Below are 16,521 nucleotides of genomic sequence, written 5' to 3'. Positions count from 1 at the left end.
TGTTTTGTAAACCTTAATGTACTATAGAAATATGTGTGGGCATTGTTGTTTTTGTTCAGTTTGCCAAAAAGAGAGGCTAGCTTTACATTTTGAATGGTCTTTGATATGTCATTGGTGGATCAGCCAGGTATAAATAGGCATTCTTATCTTCACAGGGGCTCATTTCCTCCCTACTTTTTCTAGGGTTTCGGGGAATATGAAATGTAACTTGGGTTGAACATTTTAATATAACTTTGAATAAAATATTAGCCACATTATGATCCCTATGTTGTAACAAGTTGAAATATTTAATCAACTTTGAATTTCCAGATGTAGCAATGAGACTAAATTTTGCTGAAGCAAAACTCAGTTTTGTGTTTCTTCTTTAACTTCAAAAAGCAAAACACATCAGGGTTTGTCTCTGCTCTGAAATCTGTTTGGTCATTCTTGATGACCGAGTGATTGTTACCTTCTGTGTCTGAAGACTATTAGGATTGGGGGGTAGAGCATTAAGAGACCAACACAGATCTAGATGATCTATAATTTTGGGATGAAGAGCCCTGAGACATCCTGCTGTGGGGGGGGGGGGGGGGGGGGTGGGGAGAGGGAATGGATCTCTCTGATAAAAGCATTTGAAAATGTAAAATGAGTCATGAGTGATGTGAGTGACTAAATTTATTCATTGCCTCTAATCTGGACTCCTATAAGTAAGTGCTATTTAATGTCAAAGATCATTGGATAGAGAACTGGCTTTAGAACTAAAGGTCTAAGTCAGCCCCCTAATTTTACATCTGTGGAAACTGAGGCCCAGGGAGGGAAAGTAATATGTCCAAGGTTTCTGTAAGTGGTACACTTAAACTGAGACCTAATGCTCTGTAACATAATGCTTTATGTTACAACATGGTTTATCAATCCTGAGAACAACCTACAAAAGTATAGAACAGAACTGCTTTTCCTTTTGTTAGCCAAGAAGGCAATACCTGAGAGACTACTCCATCATAGTAGTAGCATAGAATTTGGTAAACACAAAGATGTATGTCCAATGGTGTTCAGTTACTACAAGTACCAGAAGGACCTCATTATCACAAAGAAATCTCATCTATATATAACATGGTCCCATGGCACAGTCCCCAGGGTCTTATCTGTCATAATACAACTGATATAGTTTGCACTGGTAGAAAATTAGAAAAAGAGCCCTCTTCCCCCCCCCCCCAAAAGTTAAAAGTCTTATTGTGAGTAAGCATTTGCAAAATACTTTAAATTGGATTAGTGATTTATTTGGCACAGTTATTCTGTGAGGTAGGCTAGTGGTGTTTTCATTTTATAGGAGTGGCATCACAGAGTTGTGGAAAGAATGCTGGATGTAAAATTGGGATAATGGGGCTTATTTCCTAGCCTCATGCCTCTCTCTGTCTGTCTCTCTCTCTCTGTCTGTCTCTCTCTGTCTCTGTTTCTGTCTCTGTCTCTCTGTCTCTGTCTCTTTCTGTCTCTCTCTCCTCTCTTTCTCTTCCTCTCTCTCTGTCTCTCTCCAGGCAAGTTACTTTTACCTCATTTTCTTCATCTCTAAAATGGGTGTAAAATACTGCACCTGTTAAGAAATTTGTGTGAAAAGTACCTGGCAAGCCTTGATTATAAGTCATTATTATTCATATTGATAAGGAGCCTCCATTAGAGTCCTCCTCTGATGCCTCATTTTGGCATGGAGATAGCTCTGGGTTCTCTCGTTGGCTATGCCAGCTAAGCACCTACCCTGACAAGTTCTACCAAGCTGGAAAGGCTGTAAGCATAAAGTTGGTGTTAGATTTGTACATTTCTGTTATGTGAGGACTTTCTTCACTAAGATCAGAGAGTCTCATGATCAGAAGATTAACTTCCAAGTCATGATATTTTTGGCCATAGCACTTGGTGAAACAGACCTGAGCTGTGAGAGAGCTTTGATGTGTGTCTGGGGAGGGATCCTCCACCTAAAACAAGCTCCAGGAGGTAGCCCAGCTCATCTGGAGTAGCAGTAAGTCATCAGTAGAGGTTAAGACTAGATGTCTACATCCTCAGGGGAGAAATGCTAACCTGTGAAGAAGAGCTACGAGGCTTGGGTGGGCAGTTGGGGACATGGTTTGAACTGCCGTGTCGTTGAGGGTGTGTGACTCTTTCAGTGGATCCCAAGTACAGTGGCAGAGAGGAGATGGTGATGGCCATGCATTTCATCTGAGTCACAGAGTTATGGCTGGAAAGACCATAGCGTGGAGGAGCGAGCTCAAACTCCTTATTTTACATGTAGAATGATAGCTAGCATTTGCATAGCATTTAAGGTTTGCAGAATTCTTTGTGAGTGTTATCTCATTTGATCCTTACAGCAGCCCTTAGGAGGTAGATGCTACTATTATCCTCATTTTACAGATGAGGAAACTGAGGCAGAGTTAGTTAAATGTCTTGCCCAGGAGTGTTTCTTTCTGACTTTAGGTCCAGTGCTCTGTCCACTCTGCCATTTATGTGTAAGTAAACTATTTCCCATTGAGTTGAAATGACTTGATGAATGTCACAGATTTCTGCTTCAAATTTTATGGGATCTGCTTTCTTTCTTTGAAATACTTCAGAACTTTCAAGTGAGACCAAGTAAAGTAATTATTCGGAATTTCTGTAATGGTAGAAGAGACCCAGGAAATATGGAAATATGTGCACAGAAACACAAATTGTTGTCAATTCTTGAATTATCCTCAGAAAAGAGAAGAACTTTGAAATTCTAGCCTTCTACCATTTGATATGTTTCAGTGCCACTCAGGCTGCTTGTTTTGCCAGCTTGTGTGTGCTAAGGTAGTGAAATCTCACTTTAATTTATTAGTCTGAGCTAAACATAATTACAAAGATGAATCTACTGCAAACATTTTAATTCTGCATCAGCCATCTAGAACTCAGCTCTCTGGCTACCTCATCTATTTTTTTTTTTTTGGCTAGACAATGGGGTTAAGTGACTTGCCTAGGGTCACACAGCTAGTAAGTGTCTGAGGGCAGATTTGAACTCAGGTCCTCCTGAGTCCAGGGCCAGTGCTCTATCCACTGCACCACCTAGCTGCCCCTACCTTATCTATTTAGAACAGAATTGAAAGAGAGGAAGAAAGTAAGAAAGACCTTTAAGCAGTCACATTACATATCTCAAAATCCATGTTTTAGAACTGATGACTTGTACTTCATTATTAAGTCCCTCATGCTTACACAGGGCCTGTTGACTCACATATGACAAACAGGCCTGACAAGCTTGGCTATGCTGTCTCCAAACTTGTAACAGTTTAGAAACTTGAAATAAGAGAAGGGTGCTATTAGAGACAGCTGCAGTAACAGCAATAAGAAGTAACAGCCATGATTGTGATGAGAGAGGGATCAAGGGGAAAAAAATCTCTCAAAAAAAGCATATAACACCAAAACCAAAGCAGTCTGGGATGACTTTATGTGGAGGTGATCTCAACGAGCCTGGAATGCTTTGTTGTACTTCCTTAATTGATGACATCAGGTCGCTCAGCTGAAGGGCCTGAGAGATCCTCATTTTAGAAATGAGTAAACTGTATCTGAGAGAATTAGAGTGACTTGTGCATCATCACACAGCAAACAACAAAGGGGGGGCCACAAGAATGACCCTGGGCAATCAAAAACACATTGAGGTATGTTCCGTATTCTCTGCTCAAGACACAGATGTGTGGAATGCATCTCCATCACTGGCCAGAAGAAAAATAGCTTGGGTTCTTGTGGGCCAAGTCAGCAATCATCCATGAAGCTGACCTCGTGGACAGCCTGTTCCCTAAGCCTTCTGGTGGCCAAGGGTTTCGTTGATAATGCTTTCCAGGGGCGTAAGAGAAAGGATTTTGGATCATTCATCGTTTCTTCTGCTTGTATCACTTGCTTCCTTCCGTTTCTGTAGTTAATTCAGAATTGACTAATGAAGGTAGCATTTAGGTAGAATTTAAAAGTTGCTATATTTGTAAGTTTATGGAATCAAGAGGACAGTAAAAACTGAATGAATTAAAAAGCATACATGATGGCTTCTCCTTTTGCGTCCTAGAAGAAATGGGGCTTGATGAGGAATAGGATACTGAGAGGGTAGACTAGGAAGGCTCCTGTCCTCCCCATCTCATCTTGCTGCCTCTTTCATTGATCTTGGTACTTTAAGGTTCCTTGATCTCTTTGGTGTGGACACACCCTCCATCAGGGTAGAAGGCTTGGGATTTTCACCCTAGGTAGATCTTAGCCAACCTGATGAACAGCATCTCTGCACTCAGTAGATGAGGTATGTCTTTGGACTGCAGACACGCACATGGTCACTAGGCATATATTTAAAGACCTTCTAAAGCTTGCACTCTATTGGCATTGCCTTCAAGAACCCAGAGTCACTTTCATATCACAAAGAAGTGTGAGAACAGGAGCTTGGTAGTAACTTAGGCAGACTCCTGCAAGATCTCAGAAGTCACCAAAGCTTTATCAAGAAACCTGTTTCAACATCTATAAAGAATTTTGTTGCAATATTTTGATTACATTCTTTAATGTTTGCCCTCCTCAAAAAAAGAAAACCCAAATTTAGTAAACATAGCTTCCCCAGTTGCATCTGTTAAGAACAATTCTGTTAATCTTTGAGTTTAATATTATTATTCCTTCCACAGAACAAATTATAGAAAAAGATGAAGGGCCATACTATACACATCTTGGAACAGGACCAAGTGTGGCTGCTGTCAGGGAAATCATGGAGGCCAGGTGAGGAAAAAAAAAATCAATTCCTTGTATGTAAAAACAAAAACAAAAAGCCTTAATTTTGAGTCTGCTGACATTAGAGTCACATATTACACTCCAATGTGACCTTGTGGTTCAGAGGTGAACCTGGGTTCTTGAAAGCATTGTCCACTGAGCACCAAGGTCTGGATGGTCTTCCCCAGGTGGGAAGTGCTTCAGATACAAGTCAGGTGACAGGCCACCTTTGCTAAGTTTGGTGAGCCCATCACCAGAAGGTTGGTTGATCAAGTTTATTCAACTTCAGAACTAATAAAGAACTATTAAAACGTGGAGGGGTCATAATCTGCAATAGTAGAGCAGGTGTCCACACCAGGGAAATCTTAGATCTTTGGACTATGGGTCTGATTCAATGCAGATAAATGTTTTCTGAGAGTAACTGTTCAGCCAGATCAGGTGAATGATTGTCAATATGTGCTAATTAGGGCACAAGAAAGGGATGCTTGTCAAGGGATGTCCCCCTGGTGTTCCTACAGAATTGCTTATTCTCCCTGGAGAATTGTAGGTCTTGTTCATTCTTTCTAAACATAGACAGCTAATTCTCTTTGTTATATGGGATGGTACTTTATATGGAGGAAAAGGTAGAATACTGGAAGAAAACTAGGCAGTGTAAAAGACATCATTAAAAATTTAATTTGAAAAAACACAGCCACCTAATAAAAGAATCACCAAGTGAAATCGATTGGCCTTCTCTGACTTTATTTCAGTCTCATGTTACTTGCTTTGAATCCCAATGCTTTAGGTACATCCCTTTTACTTTCACCGGAGCTGTGGCATCACTAAAAATGTGATAAAGATTAAACATATAAAGGAAGAATAAAAATGAGACCCACAACGAATAGAATATTTGCTTTGCCAACCTAAAATTCCACTAGCTCCAGGGTAGAAGGTTGTGGGACAAGAGGGAGGCTGTTGTGCCAACTTCATCATACCACAAATAAGTTTGCAAACAAAAATATTTGCATCTTTGCAAATTGCTCAGAATATCAGTGTTGAAAGGAAACTCAGAAGCATGTGGTAAAACTGCCTGGAGCAGAAAGCCCTCTCCAGTCTACCCCAGAGAAGGTGACCCAGCTTCCTTTTGAAGGCCTCCTTTGAGGGCAAACCCTCAGCCTCCTGAGTCAGCCCATTGCACCTTTGCATGGCTCTAGTCATTAGAATGTTTTCCCTTTCCTCAGACCCAAATTTTCTCCTTTGCCATTTTTGCCCCATATTCCTTATTCTCCCCTGTAGGGTTAAACAGAATAAATCTCTTCATTCTTCCTGACAGCTCTTCAAATATGTAAAGACAGCTATCATGTCTCCCCTAAGTCTTTTCTTTTCTACTCTAATGCCCCTCGGGATGATCCATGTGTGACATGAACTCAAGACTCTTCAGCATTCTGATCTCTCTCCTCTTGACAGTTATCAGCCTCTAAGTATCCTTCCTAAAATGTGGTGCCCAGAACTGAGCTTAGTATTTGTAGACGTGGCCTGACTGAGCTGGGCAGTATATCATGGTATCATCACTTTTCTCACCCAGGACACTCTGCCTCTCTTAAACTAAGCCGCAATTGCATTAATTTTCTTGGCTGCTATATTGCATTGTTGACTCAATGAGCTTCCAATGAGCCATTAGAATCCCCAGATCTTTTACAGATGACTTATTGTCTAGTCATGCCTACTCTATCTCATACCTGTGAGGTTGATTTTTAACCAAAGTGTAGAACTTTGTTACACTCCAATCTCCATTAAATCCTATCTTAGTGTGTTTGGCTCAATGTTCTAGCCCAGGGGTTCTTCACTTTTTTTGTGTCTTGGACCCTTTGGGCAGTCTGTTTGCCTCCTTTCAGAATGATGTTTTTTTTTAAATACATAAAATAATTGAGATTACAAAAGAAATGAATTCTACTGGAAAACAATTATCAAAACTTTTTTTTTAAGTTCACAGGGGCAGCTAGGTGGCACAGTACATAGAGCCCTGGAGTCAGGAGGACCTGAGTTCAAATCCGACCTCAGACACATAACACTAGCTGTGTGACCCTGGGCAAGTCACTTAACCCCATTGCTTAGCCCCCCCCAAAAAAAGTTCGCAGACTTCAGGGTAAAAGCCTATCAAGATATTTTTGAGCCCCTGATTCTGTCATCCACCATGTTCCCTGTTCTTACTGGCCTTATGTTAGCAGATTTGATAAGCATGCTATCTTAACTAGTATCATGCCAAGCACTAATCCCTAGAATGCACTAGTAGACACTTCCTTTCAAGTTGAGGTCTAACTGTTGAGGATTTCTTTCTGGGTCTGACCATTTGACCAGTTCTGAATCTCTCTAATTGTATTATCTATTTTATATCTTTTCATGTGTTCCACAAGAATAGCACGTCAGATGTTTTGCTAAAACTATGTAAAATATATCTAGACCATGGCTTCTTAACTTTGGGGTTCATAGACCTCCAAAAGACCTAGGGATAGATTTCAGGGGGTCTGTGAACTTTTCAATGGAGGAAAAATTATGTCTTCGTATTTACTAACTTCTGGCTGAAATTTATCATTTCCTTTAATTCTTTAAAAAATATTCTGTGAAGGCGTCCATAAGCTTCACTAAACTGACTCTGCAGAAGTCCAGGACACACAAAAACAGATTAAGAACACCTGCTTTAGAGCAGGGCTTCTTAAACTGTGGGTCACAACCTTGTACGGCACCAGCAAAAGGTTCCTGAATGTGCAATGACCAAAAATTAATTAAAAATTAAATGTGCAACGAATCCAAGGTGTTACTGGCAGTGCTTGCCAGTGTTGCATCCCACAACTTCACTGCAGCCTGGGTTCTGAACACAAAGCATGCAGACTTTGCACTGTGCATGCCCTCGGGCCACACAACACCAACTAACACTGCCAAAAAAGGGTCTTGGGTGGAAAAAGTTGAAGGAACTCTAGAGCATTTCATGTCTAGTAAACCTATCAAATAAGGAGATAAGATTCATTTGGTGTAACCATTTCTTGATCGAGCAATGCCATTAGCCTTGTGATCACCTCTTCATTCTCTGCTTGTTCAGTTGGGTATTTCTTTAATGTTTTCTAGAATTTTACTCAATTTCCCAGTTTTGCTTTATCCTCAAAATGTACTTTTTTGTTATTTAACCCAAACTAAGATTTGGTAACTGGGACCTTGTCCCAAGACTCTGAAATTTAGAAGGGGCTCAGACAGCACTCTTGAGTCCTTCATCAATATAGAAACAACTGAGCTTAGCACCTGGTTAACTCCTTAAAATACCAAAGCATCCCTTGGCAGCTTCTTTCTCTCCTTCTGTCCTTCCATTCCCCTCCCTGTCACAGCACCCTGGGTGAGTTCTTCCCTCGCTCATGACAGCGTCAAGAGCCCTCATGGACTCTCCTTCTCCCCCTCTGTCTCTGTCTCTCTCTTCCTTCCTTCCCTCCTCCCTTTCTCTCTCTCCCTCCTTCCCTTTCTTTCCCTCTCTCATTCCTCTCTCTTTCTGCCTTTTTCTGCCTCTCTTTCTTTTTCCCCCACTCCACTTCAAACTAAACTGGGGACACATTTGGTCCTCTTTGCTCTGGACATGTTTTGCGCTGTTTGCCCCGAGTGCACAAGTCATTAAGTTATAATTCTGATTAAACTTGACTCATTCAGTTGAGCTTTGAATTTCAGAGAGTACTGCATCAGGTTTCTTCTCCAATTTTTTTTAATATTCAGATATGGTGAAAAAGGAAGAGCAATTAGGATTGAAGTCGTCGTATATACAGGCAAAGAAGGAAAAAGCTCTCAGGGGTGTCCAATTGCCAAGTGGGTAAGTAGTTGGTATTTCTACACTTTGGTGGGAGGGAAGGATGGGAGGATAGATTGGTATGGCCTTGGCCTTGAAGTTTCCTCGAAATGGTACTTGGACTTGCAGCTAAGTATTTCTGACTATTAGAACGCTAGTCAGTGAGATGAAATGGAAGGGGCTCTGGGAGGCAGGAGATGACGGCTCGTGTCTAGCTATGCAACTGGGGCCAAATGATTTTGCTTCCCTGAGCCTCCATTTCCTTATCTATAAAATGGATACACTGGGCTGTTGTGAGGAAGGTTACTTGTTGGTCATGACTTGAGGAAATCTCTTTTCATTTCCTCTTGTGGTTGTAGTACTTTGATTAGAGTCAGTGTATCTTTTCAAGAAGAGAAAGCAGCCAGGCCAGGGGTGTTGTATAAGTCTCCTGAAATCAAAGTGTCCATCAAAACAGAACGGAGTTGTTGTTAGAGGAGGCCTGGCTAGCAGAGGGGTTCTTTCCTTGAGGCTGGGGGGGCCCACTGGCTTGAAATGCCTCAAGTGTTTTCTCATTGTGTTAGCCATGGCTTGAGGGTAACAGAGTCTACAGGTGAAAAGTAATAAGCACCTGAAAAGAATATTGTATAGGGAGCTAATTTGTGCAGTTGTGGGTCTATAGATGTGGCTGTGAACTCTGGAAGTCTGAGGATTGGGTGTAACACTTTGACAAGGACAAATTGATTCCTGGTGAGGGAAATAGTAATCTAGTGGATATCAAGAGACCCAGCTTTGCCATGGAACAACCTTCTAAAAATCATTCAGAGGTAGCCAGTGGCTTAGTGGGTATAGCACTGGGCCTGGAGTTGGAAAGATCTGAGTTCAAGTCCAGCCTCAGACACTTCCTAGCTGTGTGACCCTGGGTGAGTAAATAACCTCTTATTGCCTAACAAAACAGATCTACTGGATCCGTTGGAAAAGGAAGTAGCAAAGCACTCTATTCTCCACCAAGAAAACCCCAATTGGGTCGTGAAGGGTCTGTTATGACTGAAACAACAACAACAAGTCATTTAACTTCTTAGTTTACTCCTCTGCAAAATGAGGGACTTGAGTTTAAATGCCTCCTAAGGTGACAATTCTAAAGCTAGTATTATGTGATTTTATGGTTTTGATAAAAATGTTGAGCACTTATATATGAGATCAAGGCAGAACCTCAAGGTGCCCTGGATGCTCTCTTCTGAGAGCTTTTAACCCCCATGATTTTACATCTACACTGTGTACATATATGGCTTTATTACACGCAGAGTATTCCCATCAATTTGTTTCATTTTCAATTTCCTAGATTTGTTAAATTTTAATGGTTAGTTTGATGGCATTAGGGTAGATAATATGGGAACCTCTAAGGACTATAGAGAGAATAGGAAGTGACAGTCTTCATTCTTCATGCCTAATCTGGGAAGGTTTCCTAAATGAGAAAATTTTTTTAGAATTAATTTTTATGGCTGTTATTTTTTTGTTTTACGTCACTTAAAATTTCCCCTGAATTCCTTTCCCTTCCCTCTCTCAGAAAGCCATACTATTTTACAAAGGTTAGTTTTTATTATTTTATTTTTATTTTTTTGCTTTTTGGTAAGGCAATTGGGGTTAAGTGACTTGCCCAGGGTCTCACAGCTAGTAAGTGTCAAGTGTCTGAGGCCGGATTTGAACTCATGTCCTCCTGACTCCAAGGCCAGAGCTCTATCCACTGTGCCACCTAGCTGCCCCAAACGTTAGTTTTTAAAAAGAAAAAAAGGAATATTCTGAAAGTATACGTGATGTTCTACAACTGCGGACCTCCCACCTCTGCAAAAAGGCGTGAGACAGCTGTCTCCAGAAGATGCTTGCAACAGACTTGGTAGACAATAGATGAGAGGTTGTACTAGGCATGTGTGACAACATGTAAGACTACTGAGAATGGAATGATCACAGGGATTTAGGAACACGTTTTCTTGAAATGATGCCATCAATGTTCATAAAGTAGCTTATGTCTGTCACCCTGCTTAAAAAGTCCTTTCAAATGTATTATTCTTTTGGTACTCCAGAAGGTTCTGTGAGGTAGAGATAGGCAGGCATGTCTACTCGACGCAGATGGGCAAGCAGCCTCAGAGGATAAGAAACTTGCCTGTGGTCGCATAGTTTGTGCATGGGACAGGCAAGACTGGAATCCAAGTCTTTTGACCCCCAGTCTAGTCCTTTCTCTCCATATCATACAGCCTTTCCTGAGTGTGCTCTTAATCTATCAATACTTTCTGGACCTATAGGCAGGGTCAGTTGGGAATTTATTGGGCAGAAGGCTCGTAGTAATGAAAGCAGAAGGTGCTTTCATAGATAGAGCCTGCATGCAAGGGAACAAAGACCAGACAATGGAATCTTTCTGGTGCCCAATGACAGGGAGAGCTGGTGGAGGACCTTAGAAGAAGATGTAACTAAAACTTCTGCTAATGAGCTTAATTTTTGTTTCAGAATTTTGGACTGACTGAAATGGAGATGGCAAGGTGAATGGTGAAATTATAAACTAGTAGAATCTTCTTGCATAAACTTTAGCAAACGGGAGAAATTTTTAAAAAAAATACTCTTTGACTCAATAATTTCATTGCTTAGCGTATGCCCTGGAAATATTATTGAAACAAACAAGAAAGAGCTATTAAGAGATTATTATAGAAATATCATTTGTTATTGCAGAAAATTGGAATCAACCTAAATATCCAGTGAGGGGAATGGTTAAATAAGTTGTGGTATGTTAATATAATGGAGTACAATAATGCTATTAAGATACACAAGGCATGAGGTAAATATTTTAAAAGCATGGAAAGAACTTGGTAAGATAATACAAAATTAAAAAAACAAAAAGAACCAAAAGAGGAGAGTGAATGCTAATAACGACTACAAAATAGGAAAAAAATGGACAAGCATGAAAGGACAAAGTATCCAGATGCTTTGAGAGGTATTAACTAAAAAGTGTTTATTTTATGTATTGAAATTCATTCATTACTTAAATATACTTAGTTAACTTAGTAACAGTAACAATAACAACTATAGCTAAGTTACTTAGTTATACAAAGTGTAACTGGTTATAGGACTGGGATCTGGATCTGTGATTTCATTGGATAAAGGCAACTCCTCAGGAAGGAAACTACCCAGGCAGGCCAGCACCTTCTATGAACTGCCTAGAGCACTGAGAGGTTAAGTAACTTGCCCAGGGTCACACAGCTCGCACTCATCAGAGACAGGTCTTGACCCCTAGATCTTCCTTGTTTCTAGTCCTAGCCGTTATGCCATGCTGTCTCTTCATAAATGATTGTGTTGATGTTCAATATTTATATATAATCATTTTTAAGGAGAAAGAACTGGAAGTATGGATATTAATAAAGAGACAGAAGTAATAGTGGCTTACTCTTAAGTCAGTAACATTTACTAAACACTTAGCACGTGTTAGGCATTATACTAAGTGCTGAGGATACAAAGACAGGTATAACTAAGGCATTGCTAATAAAAGAGAGAACATTCCACAATGGGAGATAATATGGAACAAAGATGATATATACAAAGAAGATGGTGAGCCTGGCTCATTTTTATAGGGTCTTTGTGTTGGAAAGAGTATTGAATGCATTTAGTCCAGACTTTTGCAGTGCAGGAATTCTTCCTCCCACATTTCTCACAGATGGTCATCTAGCTTCTGCTGCTGGAACACTTCCAGTGATGGGGCCCTTACATCCCTTCCATTGGTGAACAGTCCTACTCTTTCATGTGTCATTATGTTCAGCTTGAAATCTGTGTCACTGGAACTCTCAGCCAGTGGTTGCATCTGTGCCTTCTAAAACGACACATAATAAATCTATTCTCTCCCACAAGCCAGCTTTCAAATATTTTGAAAACATTCATAAAAATCCATTCTCCTAAACCTTCTTTTTTTTCTGAAGCTTTGGTCCAGAATCCTGGAGAGCATGCTGAGGAGTTTGGTCCAAGGATTCCAACCAGGCCAACTGTTAAATTTGAATAAAAGGGGTATCTACACTTCATCTTTGTACTGGGAGGGATTTGTTTTGGCCATTTTACAATGGAAGTTACCTATAAGCATTTCCTGCTTCATTGGCAAATATCAACTGAGGATCTTTGAAGAAAAGAATAACCTGGCTCCCCTCCCTCTATGTTCCATTCCTTTCACTTGATATTTTACTACCCTGCTCCCCTAATCCATCTCTGCCCAGCTACCTTTGGGTTGTGTTGTGAATTATGGGATTTGGCGTATATAATTTCACACATAATCTCCTGGCATAAGTTTAGAACAGGTCTGTGGTCTTTGTTCAGGCTAAAATTAATAACTGATCTAAAAGCAATCTGATGCTGCTGCAATCAGCATGTAATCAGGTTTGCATGCCAAGATCTGAAGGGCATTTTTCTTAGAAATGCTGTGAATTATAGAGGGATTTAGGCTAAATTAGAAGACTATGTCCATGTATCTTTTTTCTTTTTTTTTTAAATAATAGTTTATTTTTTTCCAATTACATGTAGAAATAGTTTTTAACATTCATTAAAAAAATTTTTTTTGAGTTCCAAATGTTCTCCCTCCTTCCCTAATGTCCCCCCTCCCTGAGATGTTAAGCAATTTGATATAGGCTATACATGTTCAGTCACGCAAAACATACTTCAATATTAGTTATGTTGTGAAAGAAGACACAGACAAAAAAAAAACCCCATAAAAATAAAGAAAATGAAAAGTAAAATGCTTTGATCTGCATTCAGACTCTATCAGTTCTTTCTCTGGAGGTGGATAACATTTTTCATCATAAGTCCTTTGGAATTGTTTTCAATCATTGTGTTGCAGAGAATAACTCAGTCATTCCCAGTTGATCATTGTATAATATTGCTGTTGCTGTGTACAACGTTCTCCTTGTTCTGCTCATTTCACTTTGCATCAGTTCGTGTATGTCTTCCCAGGTTTTTTCGGAAATCATCCTGCTTGTCATTTCTTATAGCATAATAGTATTCCATCACAATCATATGCCACAACTTGTTCAGCAATTCCTCAATTAATGAGCTTCCCCTCAATTTCCAATTCTTTGCCACCACAAAAAGAGCTGCTATAAATATTTTTGTACTTATAAGTCTTTTTCTTTTTGGGTATGCTGTTTTATAGCCCTTTGGTCGTAGTTCCAAATTGCTCTTCAGAATGGTTGGATCAGTTCACAACTCCATCAGCAGTGCATTAGTGTCCCAATTTTCCCATATCTTCTACAACATTTGTTAATTTCCTTTTCTGTCATATTAGCCAATCTGATACATGTGAGGTGGTACCTCAGAGTTATTTAATTTGCATTTCTCTAATTATTAGGGATTTAGAACATTTTTTCACATGACTATAGATCGCTTTGATTTCTTCTTCTGGAAACAGCCTGTTCCTATCCCTTGTATGTCCACGTTATCTTCCTTCTACTTCTTTCCCCACCTTAGTTTGTAAGCTCCTTGAAAATTGGGTATATGTTGTATCCCATCTTTTGATCTTCTCCAGGGCCTTGCACTTAGTAGGTGCTTAATGAATATTTATCTTTTTTGAATATTTATTTATTGTATTGCATTGAAACAAGCTGATTGCTTTTGTTGATGCCATAAAATATTGTTCATATGGATGGGTGTTTATTGTGCTAATCAGCTCTTTCTCAGCCACCAATTACTTGATTCTTTCCCAAGCCTTTGAAGAAGCACAGTTCAAAGAGATATTGAAACCATGTACATCTCCCTTCATAGATTCAGAGTTTTTTTCATTTGTTCTGTTGGAGTTGGTGAAAGGGCTGGGTGTACTGTTTAGAAGAGGCCAAGAACATCAAAAGGCCCCCAGCTGGAAAGTGTTCCTCCATTCAATCCTGAAGCATTTAATAGCCCAACTATGTAAAAGGACAGTGTGCAAAGTCACTAGCCAAAAGAGGATCTGCCCTCAAGGAGCTTCCAGTTTGGAGGAAGGAAAAGTGGAATGCAGATGTCAACAGATGAGTTCATACATGATTATTTGAAGAGGGATAGAAAACAAATACCTGAGGGAAATCAAAAAACACCTCTCAAGAAGTGACGCAAGCTGAATCTTGTAGCAACTTAGGAAGTCTAGGAAGGAGTGTGGTAAACAGACTGTGGAAGCAGCGAAATGGTATGGGGGATAGAACACTAGGCCTGGAGCCAGGAAGGGAGATCACATTTGGCTTCAGACCTTCCTTACTGTGTGACCCTGGGCAAGTCACTTCCCTTCTGTTTGCCTCAGTTTCTTCCACTGTAAAATGGTAAATAATAGCACCTCTCTCCTAGGGTTGTTGGGAGGATTAAATGAGATAATTGTAATGCTCTGTGCCTGGCACCTAGTAGGCACTATAGAAATGTTTATACCCTTTCCTTTTCGCTTGAAAAGTCAAAGAGTCAGTAGATGAATGAGTACTAACCGAACAGGAGTCTTGCAGTTTGGGTGGTTAGTAACAGGAGGGGAGCAGATGACAAGAGAATCTTACATCTCCGTGTAGGTACCTGAAGATTTCTCTGCTATGGGGGTCCTCTAAAGCCCAACTCAGAGACTGAGCCACCTCTAATTACAACAGAAATTTCCAAGAAACATTTATCCTTGTATAAACAGTATATCGAATGTTAGGTTTAGGGACAAATCATGCGTTTGTCAATGGCGCCTTTCAGACCAGATGCAAAGCTAAGGCTCAGACTAATTACTCCCATTAAAGATTCCCAAAGGTCCTTTTCCTAGGATTACAAGAGCCTCGAGGAGGAGTCTGAGAGCAGCAATTCCATTCTGTAGGCCAAATGCTCCTGCCTGGGAGCTTGGTTCTGGAAATTGTAATTTGGCTCCTCTGCAGCACTTTTTCCTCCCAAACATATTACAATTATTTTCACTAGTTATTCTCTTATGAGTGCCATGAGGTTTTGATGTCTTCTTTGAATGGAAAGCAAAAGAAACTAGGTCCAGAAAACTGATGTGACCTTTTTGAAGTCCCACAGGGAGCTCTTGGCAGAGTCAGGTTTCAGATATATAGTTCCTGAAGCCCAACCTGTTCCTTAACCCAATGAACTAAGCTATGCTTTTTTTTTTTAATTATCTGCATTTCGGTTTAAGTGTGAGGGTCTGTTTTGTGTTTTTGTGGATATATTTGTGTCATTGTTGTATTCCATTCCTGGATTATATACTAGATTATACCCAGGGCTTAATGCACTCTGATAATAACTTATTATTAATAACACTTTTATTATTAGTAATTGATTATTATATAATAATGTACTATTTTACATACATATTATAGATGTGTACTTTACTGCAGTGCAATGTGTTTTTGGAAAGGCAGCGAGGAATACTGGATAGAGGGGGAATTATGAAACCCTAGGTTCACATCCCAGCTTTAACACCTACTGGCTGTGCAGCCCTGGACAAGTCCCTTAACCTCTCTGAGCCCTTGGCTGCTCCATAGACTAAACTGAAGAGAAAGGGCAGCTAGATGGCACAGTAGATAGAGCTGGGGGCTTGGAGTCAGGAAGACCTGAGTTCAAATCCAGCCTTAGACACAAATCTTAGTATGTGTATGTATATGTGTGTACATATATACACACCTATGTGTATATATAATATCTATGTTTATATATACGCATGTAAGTGCTTTATAGACTTTAAAGTATGATACAAATATTAATTATTTATTATCATTATTATTATATTTGTAGGTGTTGAGGTGGCATAGTATACCATTTCTTTAAGACCAGGCTGTGGCTGCTGTAGTTTTCATGGTACTATGAAAAGTTTCCAGGGAATGGAGAACAGATCGTAGCTGGGCTTTCTAGTGCAGGGCATGAGGCCGGGCCAAGGAGAAACTCATGGGATGGAGAAATGGAGTTGGGCGGCCAGGTATATAGGCCTTAAAACTGATAGTGCCAGCTCTAGCCATGTTTAAAGGGAAAATCACCATCAAAATGGCCAGTCCTGGCACTTAAAGCCATGAAAGAGATTGTAGGAAGAC

The 16,521-nt window shown here is 40.0% G+C and overlaps 1 protein-coding gene across 1 annotated transcript in view; it reads left to right on the top strand.

Annotated features, from left to right (window-relative positions):
• The window catches only part of TET1 (tet methylcytosine dioxygenase 1), a 166,052-nt gene that overhangs the window by 72,058 nt on the left and 77,473 nt on the right, over positions 1-16,521 (top strand). The window contains exons 5-6 of the mRNA XM_027840713.1: positions 4,626-4,716; positions 8,440-8,533. Coding sequence (XP_027696514.1) covers positions 4,626-4,716; positions 8,440-8,533 — 185 coding nt within the window. The remainder of the gene's footprint in view (positions 1-4,625; positions 4,717-8,439; positions 8,534-16,521) is intronic.

Source organism: Vombatus ursinus, unplaced genomic scaffold, assembly GCF_900497805.2.
Source record: "Vombatus ursinus unplaced genomic scaffold, bare-nosed wombat genome assembly UNPS02014847.1, whole genome shotgun sequence".
In the NCBI taxonomy this organism is placed as follows: domain Eukaryota; kingdom Metazoa; phylum Chordata; class Mammalia; order Diprotodontia; family Vombatidae; genus Vombatus; species Vombatus ursinus.
Note: the sequence above shows the minus strand (reverse complement) of the source record. Positions and strands in the feature narration are given on the sequence as shown.